The 14,962-nt window shown below is 36.6% G+C and overlaps 1 protein-coding gene across 3 annotated transcripts in view; it reads right to left on the reverse strand.

The window, feature by feature from the left end:
* Positions 1–14,962, reverse strand: part of DOCK4 (dedicator of cytokinesis 4) — a 245,515-nt gene that overhangs the window by 32,231 nt on the left and 198,322 nt on the right. For 2 of the 3 annotated variants that reach the window (XM_026867922.1, XM_026867921.1), the window contains exons 31-36: positions 14,284–14,432; positions 12,642–12,727; positions 7,387–7,413; positions 7,126–7,221; positions 5,597–5,657; positions 1,876–1,969 (exon numbers count right to left, since the gene is read on the reverse strand). In XM_026867922.1, coding sequence (XP_026723723.1) covers positions 1,876–1,969; positions 5,597–5,657; positions 7,126–7,221; positions 7,387–7,413; positions 12,642–12,727; positions 14,284–14,432 — 513 coding nt within the window. The remainder of the gene's footprint in view (positions 1–1,875; positions 1,970–5,596; positions 5,658–7,125; positions 7,222–7,386; positions 7,414–12,641; positions 12,728–14,283; positions 14,433–14,962) is intronic. The other variant, XM_026867923.1, reaches the window with a different exon arrangement.

The following is a 14,962-nucleotide window of genomic DNA, read 5'->3' on the forward strand; positions in this document are numbered from 1 at the left end:
CATGAAAGACTGAAAAAACCAAACATTTCTAAGATGGAATGATACAAAGACAATCTCATTACACTTCTCGGGTAACTGAGGAGACACAAGAGGAATCAGTGCGTTTATGTGTTTCAGCCTTAAGAGAGTTATATTTATAGCTGTAACTGAGTGCCGGGTAAAGGAAGATTTGAAGCTACATTTTATAATAAAAAGGGCTTTTTTTGTACAGAGTATTATTAGAGACAGTCCTGTAAATCATATTATGATAGGAGAGAAAAATTCTTGTAAAGGCAAGCTGGGTTCATCCCTAGAATGAAACTATGCAGTTAGCGAACTAATGGTGCAACATGTAGGAATGCCGCTGAAGTAGCAAACTTCCTTCCCTACTCCTGTGTACTTTAGATCAACTGATTTACAAAAGGCCTGTGTGTTGTCACTGATTGATAAGGCAAAGCAATGGACTAGATAAGTCTGTTCTCCAGTGGAAAGACTGTCTCTATCCCAATGCCATGGGTGTGAGACTATCCCTTCTTAAGGCTCTTAAGGCAGAAAATAAAATCAGAGTTGTGGAGTGCAAAAACCACACGTGTTACTAATAAATACACAGGAAATACAGCAAAATCCTGGAAGTAAATTTTGAGCAAAACACTGCTTAAATTTAGAGCTGATGGTAAAACAATTAAAAAAAATTAGGTTCCTATCACTGTTGAAGGTAAACTGGACACATATTAGCAGCCAATATGTAAAGAAAACTCAACATTGCTTAAAGAATTACTAAGATTGTTACGTAAAATCAGGAAATTAATAGTTTGGCACAAAAGCTGGCTGTGGCAAAGATACTGCTTGATAATCAAAACTCTCTTGTGACTCACTGCTGCCTGGTCACATGAGGAAATTAAAATCTCTCCTTAATATGTCCTGTTATCTAGTCTACACTTTAAAACCATGAACTGCAAAGGGACTGGAAATTCCAAGTGAATGACCTTTCCTATGGATAGCAGGAAAGCATAAGGAAATTTGCTGTGGCAGTAGGTACCTGTAGGCTATCTAATAGTGGCCACCAGCCAACTAATCTGATTTTAAGAAAGGAAAAAATCTGGAGAGATTCAGAGCACATGCAGTTGCAATTGCAAACACTGGGGAAGATGTAGGTATTATAAGCTCAGTTAACTATTTTGGCAATCAAAGATTAATTTACAGATACTGATTTTATCCTCTCCAGCAATTATGGATAGCATGTAGTTACCCAAATGGAAGTGTACTTTATGTTGTATATATTTATGTATCTTATTTCTTCATTTAAAAGATAATGGCCAGCCATGGCACTCAATTAAAATTGAGAAATCCTGGACAACAGAACTGCAAATGTGGTATGTGAAGATTCACAAAGACATCAGCAAAGGGCTATACTTGTTACAGGTTTCAGGGTCTCTGTCTCTTCGTTAGTAAGAAATACAGGTCTTCCTTTTTTTTTTTTTTTTTAACCTAAAAGTTAGGTTCTGAAACACAGCTGTGTAGAAACATCACACCAAACAGCTAACCAGCAGCATTACAAAAAAGTATACAGACATTATAGCAGAATTAAAAAATAGTATACACTTATAAAAACTTCTTCTAAACTTTACTCCTCTTGGGTGAAGAATGACAGTATCACACATTTCTGCTAGTGCATATCATTAACAGTCATTTACATTCAACAAGACACAGCAAGTAGTAGAGTTGTGGGGCTGAAAAAAAAAATCCATATTTTGAGAGAGAGATTAATTGGACAAGGAAACTCAGCTGTTGTCTGGCTCTGTATGTTCTGCACTGAAGACACAGCTTACAGGTTTGCAAAAGACTGCAAATCATGGACAGGTCCTAAATATCTTTTTCTAGTTTGTACCCAATTACCTGTAAAGTTTTGTGCTTTCAGATGTAGGTCATACAGCTTATGAATATAGCGAATATACATCTCTTCCTTGTTCAGTTCAGTCTTGTAAAAATTCTGCAATAAAATTGAATTTTGTAATGAAATGTAGTAGTTAATAAACATGATAGCGGTTACACACAAAAAGACTTCAAACATAATGGTCTAGAAATAAATGCATGTATTTCAAAAGTCATTACACAGAATTGCAGTAATACAGTAAGAAATAATAAATAGAATAGAATTTTTCAGTAGACAAGTCAACATGCTCCTGCATGTTTTCTTTTAAATTCTCATAGCACATCACAGAAAGACCCCAACAGAACCGAAATCTGACGATTCTTTCTTTATAAATATAATCCATCCAAAAAGTGCATCCATATATCCTTACTTAGGCCATTTAACATCTTGCTGAAAGCTGTATGTTGATTTTGAAGTGTTGACAGCACTCTGACTTCTGTATTCATATTTTAACAAAATACCTACTGCCTAGTATATCTACTCTTCCTTCTGTCATAGTACAGTGCCAGAAAGACTTTGGTACCATTATGAAGAACTGTTCAATATTGTAAACAACATAATCCTGAATGAAAAATGTGATTTCCTTGGCCCTAACTGATGCTGGGAACTGGTAACTGATGCATTAATACTGCATTGCATGATTGAAATATACAAAGTTGCACTCTAAAGTGATATCCAGGACAAAATTTCTAGAAGTGGCTAAAGATTTCTGGACATGTAACTGCTATTTGTTGTTACATGGAGAAAATATGGAATGCAACATCAAAACTCTGAATTCAAAACATTCATTATTCATTTACAAGCCCTAAAACAAAGCATGAAAAAGTTATAGGGAGAGGAGCACTCTACAGCACTGTGAACAACTATTGCCATACTCACTATGGACATGCAGCTACAGTCCCCCAGCTAGCCACACTTAACGTTCAGGATAATCTGCTTTGGTTAATAAAAATTTATAGAAGAACCTAGCACTGATCCTCATTACCACTTAACAATTTCTGTTCTATTATTCAAATCACCCTCTATTTTGAACTCTAAAGAAGTGGCCAAAATTTTTCCCCTGTTGTACAGTATTATAATTTTGTGCTGCTGTTTCCTAAATTTAGTTATTATTAAAGAGAAAAGTGGGAGGAACATTATCTAAATACCAAAATTAAAACTTTATGGAGGAGGTATTTTTTTAACTGACTTGAGAAAATTGCTACATATCATTAGCTCTGTAATGCCCCCTTTAGACCACCGCCTTTATAATCCAAAGACTTCTGACTTCTCTTTTCCTTCCACAAGGTGTAGATCAGAACAGATGCTTCTCTTTAGAAGGATCTGTTTGTATGTTCATATTTACCTGTCTGAAAAAAAGCACAACCTACAATACAGAATTGCTAGCAATAAAGCATTAGGATTAAACAAAACACGACACTGAACTACAGTACCAGACTTCTTGGCTCTTACCCCCTAGGCACTAAATGCTCCAGTACTTGTCACAAGTCTAAACTATACAAATAAACTGGTTCTTCTCCGAAGCTCAGCTCTGACAATGTCCAGTTGGACTGTAAGGCAGACCACAGCAAGACAACGCAGTCACAACTCACAAAATACACCATGCCAATAAAGGTGTTGTGTGACCTTTCAACAAACTATTTCAAGATATAAAATATAACAGATGTAGTCCTCAAAAGAAGACATGATGTAAAAAGTAGACTTCCCTAAGTAATAAAGACTTTTTTTAATAAGAAAAAACAGCTTGAAAACAACATTGAAAAAATTAATGTGGACATGTTCTACTTAAATGCCGTGATATCACATGCCAACGTAGACCATCACAGGAAAATGTCCTCTTTCTAAACAGATATAATTTTAGATTAATAGAATCTGAAGTATCGATTAAATATCAAAACCCAATGAGGACCAGAGATGCCTGAGAAAAACTCCTCAGTGAGTTGTCAAAAGTTATCCAATATACTTTCAATGCTTTTATACAGCTCTGTGAAGACCAAGTTCTCTCATTAGAAATTCAACTTTCAAATGGGAGTTAGATGATTCTTATGCATAAGGAACTAACTCCACTAGACACGTCTTAAATCAGCTTTTCCAAACAAGCATTACCATTAGTGAAATCTACTGCAGATGATCCAGAGGGTGGGGATGGTAAGAAAAAAGTTCCTACCTTCTCTCATTTAAGTTATTTCTGGTGATGCATACACCTCCTGCCTATTTCATGATGTGGCATAATTCCAGTTTATTTGATAACTTGGTTAACTTGGACAATTCCATTTTCTAGAAGAACAGCATATACCTCTATGACAAAACAATGTAAAAATTCTCTTTTCATGTCAACCAGTCCTCTTATCTTTGTAATACTTTTGAAGCAGTGGTGAAAAATGAAATATTGCTTCCTCCTCTGGACTTCAAATAATTTTAACATTATACATTCCTCCGAACACTAATTACATGAAACACTAGTTGAGATTACAACCAGTTAATCCACCATATGAGCAAGCAAATGTCTTAAAATTTGCATGCTACATTTGTAATTGAAATTTCCTTTTCAAAATTTAGCATTTGTTGTTTCTCTGGTGCGTAAATACTACTAAAATTTGTCTGAAAATTATTAGGGTATGAAATCTGCCTTAGCCTGTACAAGTCATTGAAAATCCCATTTAAAAATATTGCAGTGTTTTGGGGTTTTTAAATATTTGAATTTTCTTTCTGTGCAAATCTTGGATGATTTGCTAATAATAGTTTAAAAACTCCTTAGTGATAGGATGAAAATAATCCAGGTACTTTACAGAATTCAGATGATGCCACATATTCCAACAGAAAGCCAGCTGCTCTATGGCTACGTAGTAAACATCATCCCTATTTAGAGAGCACTATTTTCCTACTGAAGAAGTCCTTTATTCTCCTATGTATAACTGCTACTTAGATGTGATACCAAATTGTTGCACTGACGTCAAAAATGGAGAATTACAAGTCAGCTTATTCTGTTTTTTTCCCTGGCTAAAAATACAGCTTTCCAAAACATTCACCATGAAAATGGAAACTTTCCAAGGTTAACAGAAGTCAATAAACTTGTCAGTGGAAACTGGCCTAGAACCAAAATGCATCTTGTAAACAAAAATGAAATATTATCCATGCTACAAATTTGCACTGTTGGTTTGTTGTAATGATAACATGACAAGAAGAGGTCTTGAGAAGCATTTCTGGTTCTTCTATTGGGAAGAGAATAGATAGCCTTCAGTCTTTCAAAGATATCCCATATTCTATGTCGTAAGAACCAACTTGTGTCAGTTATTGGGGAAGAAAGGAAACAGGAGAAATCATGTAAATTTTGTTGGGTTTGGGGAAGGAGGAAAGGCTTGTTTGTTTCTATGAATGCAGAGACAATTAAACTTGGAAATTCACTTTGGTGAAGTTTATCCAGTAGGAAGAGACTGCAAACTGAGTAAAGCAGTATTAGAGATCTCTCAGAGCTCAACTATAAAATGCAAAGGAAGACTTAACTCCTCACTGTATCAATTTCCCCCTGAAAAAAACCATCAGTGATTCTAAGTGCAATATTGTTCTGTCAACTTTCACTCAAACTGCGTCAAGAAGCAAAGTACTTCCTATTCAAATATGTGGCTGTATACTAGAAAATGCTTAACTGAAATCATAAAGGGAAAGAAAAAGTATTATACAAACCAAAAGGCTAACAGTGCAGCCAATCTTTTTGCCATCCACTTCTCCCATTTTCATGCAGTCCCTAAAACAGAAAGTAATGAAAGTCAAAAGGAATGATGTTTATCCTCTAATAGTGAAGCACATCTCAGAAAACAGACTAATTTGGCTCAGGAAGCTGACTGAAATGATGTAACCAAAAGGTATCTGGGTGAAGAAGCTGACCCAGCTGTGTAAGGGATTTCATGCCTCCTTTTCTAGAACATGGAATACCTCAATCACCAAGAAAATCAATGTTTTTTATTGGCTCTGTCACTGAGTGTAAGTGACTGTTAGAGATCATTTGGTTTTCTTCATACCTTGTGCTCAAACTATGCCAGCAGAAGCCAGCATAGCTGCCAGAAGAGGCAGTCCTCCTCCTCCTCCTCCTCTTTCCATTCCCAGTCCTGCACTGCTGCCTGCACAAAACTCAGGAAGAGATACAGGCTAGGCAGCATCTTTTGCTGGTTTATAGTTTAACCCATGTCAGTCAAATCACCACAGTGCAACACAAACACTTGTGCCGTCATAACGAAGAGGGTGATGCGAATGAGGGAACGAGCAGCAATGAGTCTACTCTCTTCAGAGACAGTGTACAATTTAAGTGGTTATGGAATTACAGCATTAGTTCCTCCTCTAAAAAAACAGAATGACACTGATCCGCCCTGTAAAATGCTCCAAGATCCATCAAATTTTCCTCAGTAGTACTTTTATAATTAGTATCATTTATTGTTTGGGAAAACCACAGATCTGATCCCCAAGCCAGAAGTTAAAATGGAACCATGCAGAGTTTGATTATCACGCAGGGAAAAACAGTCAGTATAATCATGCTGGAATAGAAAAATTACATGCAGACATCACTATGCAGTCACTAAAAGAAATTGAACGTAACTTTAAAACATTCTTGCATACATGAGCTAAACAACTGTCTCAAATACTCTCCTAACTACTAGTATACACAATTGTTTTGAAAGACTGAGGGCCCTGGAGATTGCAGTCCAACCAGTCCCTGAAGAGGAACAGCACTGCCAGGCTTCTAAAAATTAGGAGTCCAGTCTCTGTTGCTGAAATAGCTTTCCTTTCAAACTATCAGTGATGATAGCAAGTGGAATACCCAGAGATCTTATCTTTGTATACATACTTACTACACCAGCTGACACAATAACTAAGCATGCTTGACATAATGATAAGAATTTTACATATTCTGCCAGGTGATTAGTACTGAGCTCTGTATCTTCAAACAGACGAGTCACTAACCTACTGCCAAAAGTTCCTATATTCCTTGATAGGAAACTCATGCATGCCACTGGATTTTCATACCATGGAGAGGCTACTTGGTTGGTTTTCACCCTGCTTGTTACATTTCCCTGTTGACTAAGCAGCTGCTGACAGAGATCGTGAGCACGTACAGATGATGTGTCCACATGCAGTCACCATTTGCGCAAGATGACCATATTTGCCCCTTAATATTTTGAAGATGACAACCTTATTTATAAATTGTGATAATCTCTCACCTGTAGTCCAGTAACCTCTCCATGAGGCGAGTCACAGTGGCGATTAATGAAACACCACTTTCCCTCCATGTTTCCCGCTCAATTTTCTTCAGTAGACTGGAAAAAAAAAAGCCAGAACAATTTAACCGTTTATTTTTAACTGTCACTATGACAACCACTTTGCTTTTACCAGTACCTTAATACCTTAGCAACATCTTTGATAGTTAGATTTTCTTTTACAAACACCCTCCCAAGAAGCATAATTTGGAAACAATGTCTTACCTAGGATAAGGACCAAAAAGTGGAATTCTAGTCCAGGAAGCATTGACAAAACAAATGATTTTTATATTAGCTGCATCAGGTTAAAATATATCAAATACTCACTTTTCAGAATATATTAATATCCCAAAGACTTAACAGAACTCTTAGAAAAAAATTATATATTAAATTCATGATGATACATCAGAAAATGGGGAGTTTAAACATGTACCTAGAAAAGAGCATTTATCAACTCAAATAAACCTTCCCAATGGGACCTCAACATTTTTCACAAAAATTTTTCCTCCTCTCCTCTCTAATAAATATTTCAGTACACATGAAATTTAAGAATGGGGAAGGGATTTTAATAAGATGATTCTCCCTCTTCACTTAGTATTTCCTTCTGAGAACATACTATCATGCATGTGTAAAATTCCATTTGCTTAAATTGTCCTAAGATCTTTTATTAAAAACTGTTGAGTTCTTACACTAATGTAAATGCAGATTACACACTGAAAAGATTTCGAAACAGTGGTGTAAGTGAAGCTGTTGGCAAAATTATACTTAGTATTTCTGTTACACGCCTCTGACTTTCACTGCTTAGGTTTATCAAATACTAATCATTTAGGCATGAATTTCCCACATTTCCTCTCCGAGAATGAACAAGGAAATATTTATTTACAGAGTTGTGTTACTTTTATGCTTTGGTGCAGGACCTCAGATGGGTGACATGTCTGTGGAGACATTATAGCAGTCTCCCTGAAAATGCACTCAGGTATGAGTTTACTTAGAAGTCTCTGAAAGCTGCCACATACATATACTCAGAGCTTTTTAGAAGAGTTGTTAATAGCATCTCCGAACCTTCTGTCTGCAGTGGGCAAGCTGTCAGCTCTACTGACCTTCATCTATACTGAGCACGTTCAGTCCCATAAGACTCCTACGTCCAAATTTCACCAAACATATAACAGCGCTCAGTAACTCCTACATGCCAACTGCACTAGCTACACTCCAGCTCTGTTCAGCTCCTTACATTCGGAGGGATGTCACAGATGCGATTCTCCAAACTAATTCTACCTAAATGAAGCTGTGCTCTGCTGAAAGCAAGGAGGAAACACTGATCTTCATTCTGCACCCTTATATCAATCTTAAGATTCACTTCTCTTTAAGAGGCAATCAGATGTCTTCCCCTCGCATTCAGGGACTGGCTACCTGTCATTGCTACCAGAGACAGATTACAAGGCCATCCTTAACCAGAAGAGGCTGAAGCACTAATCTGGTATCTCTGTTTTCCATATGCAGCCTAACCTAATTTGCTTTTAAACCCCTTATGTTCCTTTCAATACAAGTTTTTCTGTCCAACAAGATATAAGAGTAGAGCCTGTTACATTATTAAGCACTGACTGACTACTGCCCTGATTTTTCCTTTCTATTGTCTTTCAACCCTGTGTTAAACAGGAACATTTCAACGTAAATTCATCAGAATAATTACCTGTAGTTCCTGTAGAAAAACAGTACAAGTTTCTGACTTCTCTTTTAAAACAGATGACTTTCATCTGCATTTGACTTATGCATGATCTTTATAAATGTATTGACATACTCATTATAAATATACAATTTCTACAAATGGATTGTGTAGATACATTCCAAGTACTTATTCAAACTAACATCAGTGTCACCAGTTGAACAATTTTATGACGTGCCACCTCCTCTCTACCATTCATCTTTCACCACAATACACAGAACACTCAGAATGAAAGAGCTACTCAGATACATCCCTCATCTTCCTCATGGTTGTATCTAGATAGAATTAAATCCCTGTTACTTACAGGTCCCAAAGCATAGCCAAGATGCTATGTTCTACAAAGAACTAAAGGGGATAAACAACACAGAGAAACAATGAAAAAGTTTCTGCCTATCTAAGCTACTACAGCCTAGCATCTGTGCTCATTTGAACAACTGTGGTTTGATTTTGATTTTTTTAAAGTCTTGGGTTCCCAAGAAGGGAGTGTGGGGACCCAGAGGATCAGAGCTCTCCAGGAAAATATGCCAGGCTTAGAACCATGTTCAGGCTAGCTCGATCATGTAGCAAATGGATTTTATATGCCTAAATCACAGATTCGTTCAGACCATTAACTCCCAGGCATCTAATCCTAGAGGTGCCTTAAAACATCTGGATGTCTATTTTGGAGTACAAAGTCCTCTAGCTACCTCACTATAACCAGAGGTTCCCTTATCTAGTCAGCTGGGTCAAAGTCAAACTTTGCTGCAAAAGTTCAGAGATGAGTGAGGTGCTACCCAAACCCCACAAAAAATATTCAGAAGGGCTCTGAAAGACTCAGTCGAGAGAGTCTACCGGACTGGGTGGTGCTGAATTCAGTCATGCAATTGGGGGAAGAAATTAAGACTGAAGACAACATGGGAGAGGTAGCAGTCAACACTTTTTATATAACAGCTTCATGGCTAGAAAAATCACCCACAAATTGGCAGAGCTCAGTATTAAATGCCTGATCAGCTTCAATGTGAGCTGCAGTTTATTCAAAGAGAAACGTCATTGTCAGGTCCCCAGGGGAGCTCACTAGCCCAGATTCTGTGCTTCAGTAATGTGGCCACTTAACTTCCAAACCTGAAATGGCTTCTGTTAGGCCAAACTGGAACACAGCTACAGAAGTAACAAACAGGCAGCATACATTGGATTCATCACAAAAGAGCTACCTGAGGATATCCCTTGTCTTCCAAGGATTTTGTTCTAACCCCCAACTGTTTAATGAAGTGAAATCATTCTTTTCCCTGTGCTAATTAACTAAGAATTCAATTGCTGTGTTACAGTGTAAATGTATATCAGGACACCTTTCATACCATGGTTACACTGGGTAGCAATTACAAAATCTAGTTTCTCATGGTAGCAAAATGTTCAATACTTCATGCTTTGCAGCTCTTCAGACGACATCAGGAGCTAATCACTGAGAAGTCACATTCAAGTCCCTAGAAAGACACTGATTCAAAACAAGCAAGTCAGCTTCCCTCTGCTTTCACTATGTCGTTTCATTTGATAAAGATAATGCTGTTATAAGTAGTAAATACTAAGCACATATTATTTTAGATATGTCCAAGGACTCTTATAAATTTGTCCATAAAAATAGAAGATGCTCAAAGATGCAGAGATTTCTCTCTGGAAAAAAAAAAAAAAGCCGTTAACGTGGGAGTTGAGAGATTTAAACTCATTTTCCGATTCAGACAAAATAAACAAAAAGCATGACAAAATCTCCAAGTGTCACACCCACTGCAGTTACTAGACTGTATCCAAAGTAGGTGTATTGCATCCCCTTGGCTCCCAACTGTACCTGTCAAAACCAACCATGACAAATCTTCAGAAAGATCAGGAAATATTGTAGGATTTGCTTTCATTAAAGACTACAAAACCACTGCTTGCTACAAAACTGTATTACTGTTTCACAGTCCTGGAGTACATACCACATCTCTGTCACTTCAGCCTTGCATTTCTTGCATTGTCTAAAGACACTCTAATATTGTTTAGTTCACCCATGGAAGAAATAGAAAATAGAAATAAAGAAACTGACCCCATCCCTTGCATTCAGCTCGCTAAACTGTCCATCTGATTCTAATAATTTTCTTTCACATACACTAGAACACTACATCACCCTCCATTTTAAATGAGTATTTTCTGCAAGCTCTCCTCTTGAGAGGTGCTAATGTATGGAGTCAAATCAAACTCAGATAAAAAACTAATGCTAAATAATATTTTTTCTTAAGCTGGAAGTGCACTTGAGGAGTTACTCTGAAATTTCCCAAAGCCTTTAGTTTTAACTTCTGTCATACCAGAACAGAAACAAGTATACTGATGCTGTGAGACGTTTTGCAATTTAAATTACTATGACTATGTCTCCAGCATTTAGATTTATAAAAGGCTCTCACCATTTTTCACTATATCTTGTTTAACATCCCCCAGCTTAAATCTAACTCAAAGCCATAAAAAAATTAGTAACTATATTTCATATATGCTTTCTTATAGAATTTAAAGTTATTACAGTGACAGACGTCTTGATGTATTTTGCACAAGAGAATGCATTCAAGCTTCATTTTATAATTAAAGCTTTTCCCTTAATGACTTAATTCTGAAGTTGTAACACTGTATTACTAAAATAATGAAATCATCTTACCTTTTATTATCTTTACTCAGATTATGAAAAATTTCATGAATAATTAAAGTTCTGCTTTAGCATACTGTACTGTTGTTTGCCATTATTCATCCATTTTCGTAATATTCTGCCTAATTTCCCTACCCACTTTTGCTTCTGTAAATGATAAACATTTAGGAACTCCTATTTTTTTTCAACTCAGTACAATTAAAGATTGTTATATGTTTGCTATTCACAGACACTGAGATCTGAATGTTGTTACTTAAGCAAAGACAACAAAGCTAAAATGAATACTTAAAGAAGGAATGGTTAATAAACCATATAAACAGAAAAAGATACTGTGTTTAATAGTACTGAAGAATACACAGCCTGGAATCCCGAAGACGAACAATATATCTCCTACTAAACACACCAGAAATAAGTGAAATCTTCCACTTAGGTGAAATTGAGTTCTGAGGAACAACAGAGACAGAGTTCAGTTAGTTATTTTGTACCTGTACTCTGTGACAATCATTTATTTCAGTCAATGGGACAACTTATGGCAACCTTAGGGACTTCAGCATTATTATTATTATCTTTTCCTAGTAGAATTCAGTGATGTGTCATTTATTAAAATATACTAACAGCTTAACAAATAATTTATAAAATAAAATAATAAATAATCTTACCAGAATAAATAAATCAATAAATCAACAGGTGACATTACAGAGATAAGTACAAGTTTCTGGCAATAGAACATTACTTACTAAACAGCTTTTTGATGAATTCTCACACCTTGTTTTCAAAACACTCCATTTGAGCTCTACCTTCACCCTATGCAATTATGAAGCATTTCTTGCTTTTCTGATGTTAAAATTAGTAGGTAGGTGAAGACAATATTCTGTAATGTAACAAATTTAGCCTTTCCTAATTATAGCTCTATGCAAGAAGTACAGTCAGACTTTATATATGCCATACAACACCATAAAATGTATTATTCCTCAGATTTTTGGAAGAAGAACCCCAAGAAAAAAACAAACCAAAATGAGATTCACAACTGGTTTAAGAATTACTTCTCTACATTAGCATCTGATACAACCAACCGAACTCAAGGAATTAGTGTAAGATAAACATATTACTCACATACTGTTGAAGAGTTCTCGGTATGTTTCGTCACCTTTACCTTCCGACATTAGGCTGTCCAGTTTGTCAATCAGTTTTGCTTCCACCTGCAACATATAAGTGTGGTGTAAACAGCTTCTTTTTCCTTCAATAAGATTCGAGAAAATTGAGGGAAGATCTGTTTATGTAAGGGACTTTGCTAAATGCACATCTTGGAATTATTGGTCAGTCATGTAAATCTGATGACCAAGTCATTTTATCTCTTTGAAGCTGGTATCATTCCCAAGGTTTGTGGGGTTTTCTTTTTTTTGAGGGAGGGAGCTAATTTAAATTGAGCAACGTGACTTTAAAACTACAGGCTGAGTAGCATTTGCTGCTGCTAAGGCAGCTATCTATTTATGGATTCAGACAAAAAGCACACAGCCCAAATAAATTGCCTGAATTCTCACTGCAGGGCTGTAAGCACAAGCCATTTTCTTAGACTTTAATAAAAAGATCATATTTTCTGACCTGCACCCAACTCTTTACAAATTAATTTTTATACATGTCTGTACTGTTTAGAACACCTGGGGGGCTCAGACTTAGTTTCCCAACCTTCCTTTCTTGCCAGTGTATTTGGCTAGAAACCCAATTTGCTGGATTTACATATTAGCTATCAAAGAAACTTACAGAACGTATCTGGTGGCTAATGATGCCTTCAATGCGTATTTTGAAGTGCATTGATTATAAAACATATAGAGGTGAGGTTACACTGTGTGTAAATATTTCAAACCTCCTTTTTTTTTAGCGGTTACGTATTAGCAACCACAAATCTAAAGGAGAAACCAAGCTGTTGTCAGGACATTTTATTTTAATAGATCTATTACAATTTACATTTAAACACAAGCTGAAAACACAGAGAAGCAGAACAAGTGATTTTTTTCCTTCTCACTCCTTGTTAATATTTTTATGGTGACTTCTAACAATAAGCTTATACATTGAGAGTGAAAAGCTACCTACTTACATCACATGCACTCCTCCGTTCTTAATAGTTTGTTTTGTGTTTCAGATACAGCTCCCACCCTAAGCATTATGATTGCCTGGAAGTAATTCAAATACTTCTGCTTTCCTTCATTTGAAGCAGCAGGAAGGAGGGCACTGAGAAGTGGTTTGAGGCAGTCTGAAAGAACTGAGTGGGAGCTGCGGGAGCAGATGGCACACTTGGTCGTTCCTTCCTAGCCTGTTAAGAAGGTGTTTGAGCAGAAAGAATACTTGGATCCTTACAGAAAAACATTCCTCAGAAGGATCATATGATCTTTTTTTCATACTAACCGGAAGGGAAGCTAGTTGAATCCTATCTAACCGGTAGTCTGTACTGCTGTAAAGCAGAGATGAAAAACCACCACAACAAAATCACCCTTGTTGACAACATCTCAAGTTTTGTTCTTCACTTTGGTAGATCATGGATTTTATCCCTCATCTTACATTACTAACACGATAGTACTAACTGGAGAATCTTACTACCCCTGCAGAGGGTAAAAAGGGAAAAACCCTGGTAATCCCTCTCCAACAGGTATAATGTTGTTGCTATCTTCTCCACCCTGAATCACCCATGGTTAGAACCAGCACTCTCTGAAGTGCTTTGATTTCAGTCCTGTTTTATTAACAGCTTCACACACAGTACCTGTTTGAAGTTGCCACTTCGCCTTTGCTCCCAGTCCATCATGTCATGGAAAATGGGAATCATTACATTCCTCAGGTCTGGCTGGGGGATCAAGGTCACTTCTAGGAACGGGCCAATCAATGCTGGAATAAAGTGAAGCTTGTGCTCCCCTAAAATGAAAATGAACATGAATGTGAACTGGGTGTTCTGTGAGCTATCAAGCAATCCAATTATTATGAAGAATTTAAAAGTAGCACTCTAGAAGTTGATAGATTTCTTTATCTCATGTCCATCACAGCAAAGGCTATTTCTTAAGCCCAAAACCTGAAAAGATGCAGACAATACAAGAATATAAGGCAAACATACTTCATCAGATTTTATTATACAATACTGAGTTCAGAAGTGGCAGTGGGCTACCTGTATCCCAAGTCAGTCTTCCAAAAGGAGAACAGAGCCAATGCAGTCTCTGGGCATTTCACTTATTTTTCATAGGAATGGTTTGGTTTCTAGGTTCTACATTCTTGTGTTTACAAAAGGGTTAACTGTCTGATATTCTGTGCTCATCAAAAAGAGGTAAGTATTTTGATTTGTACCTATCTTTAGTTTTGTGAGTACAGAAATGGAAGTACATGTTTTGACTGCAGGAAAGGGAAGAGGTGACTCAGCTGTTCTCAAAACAACTCACTTTAAAATCGGTGCT

This window comes from Athene cunicularia, assembly GCF_003259725.1.
Source record: "Athene cunicularia isolate RWA chromosome 1 unlocalized genomic scaffold, athCun1 chr1_part2, whole genome shotgun sequence".
Taxonomy (NCBI): Eukaryota; Metazoa; Chordata; class Aves; order Strigiformes; family Strigidae; genus Athene; species Athene cunicularia.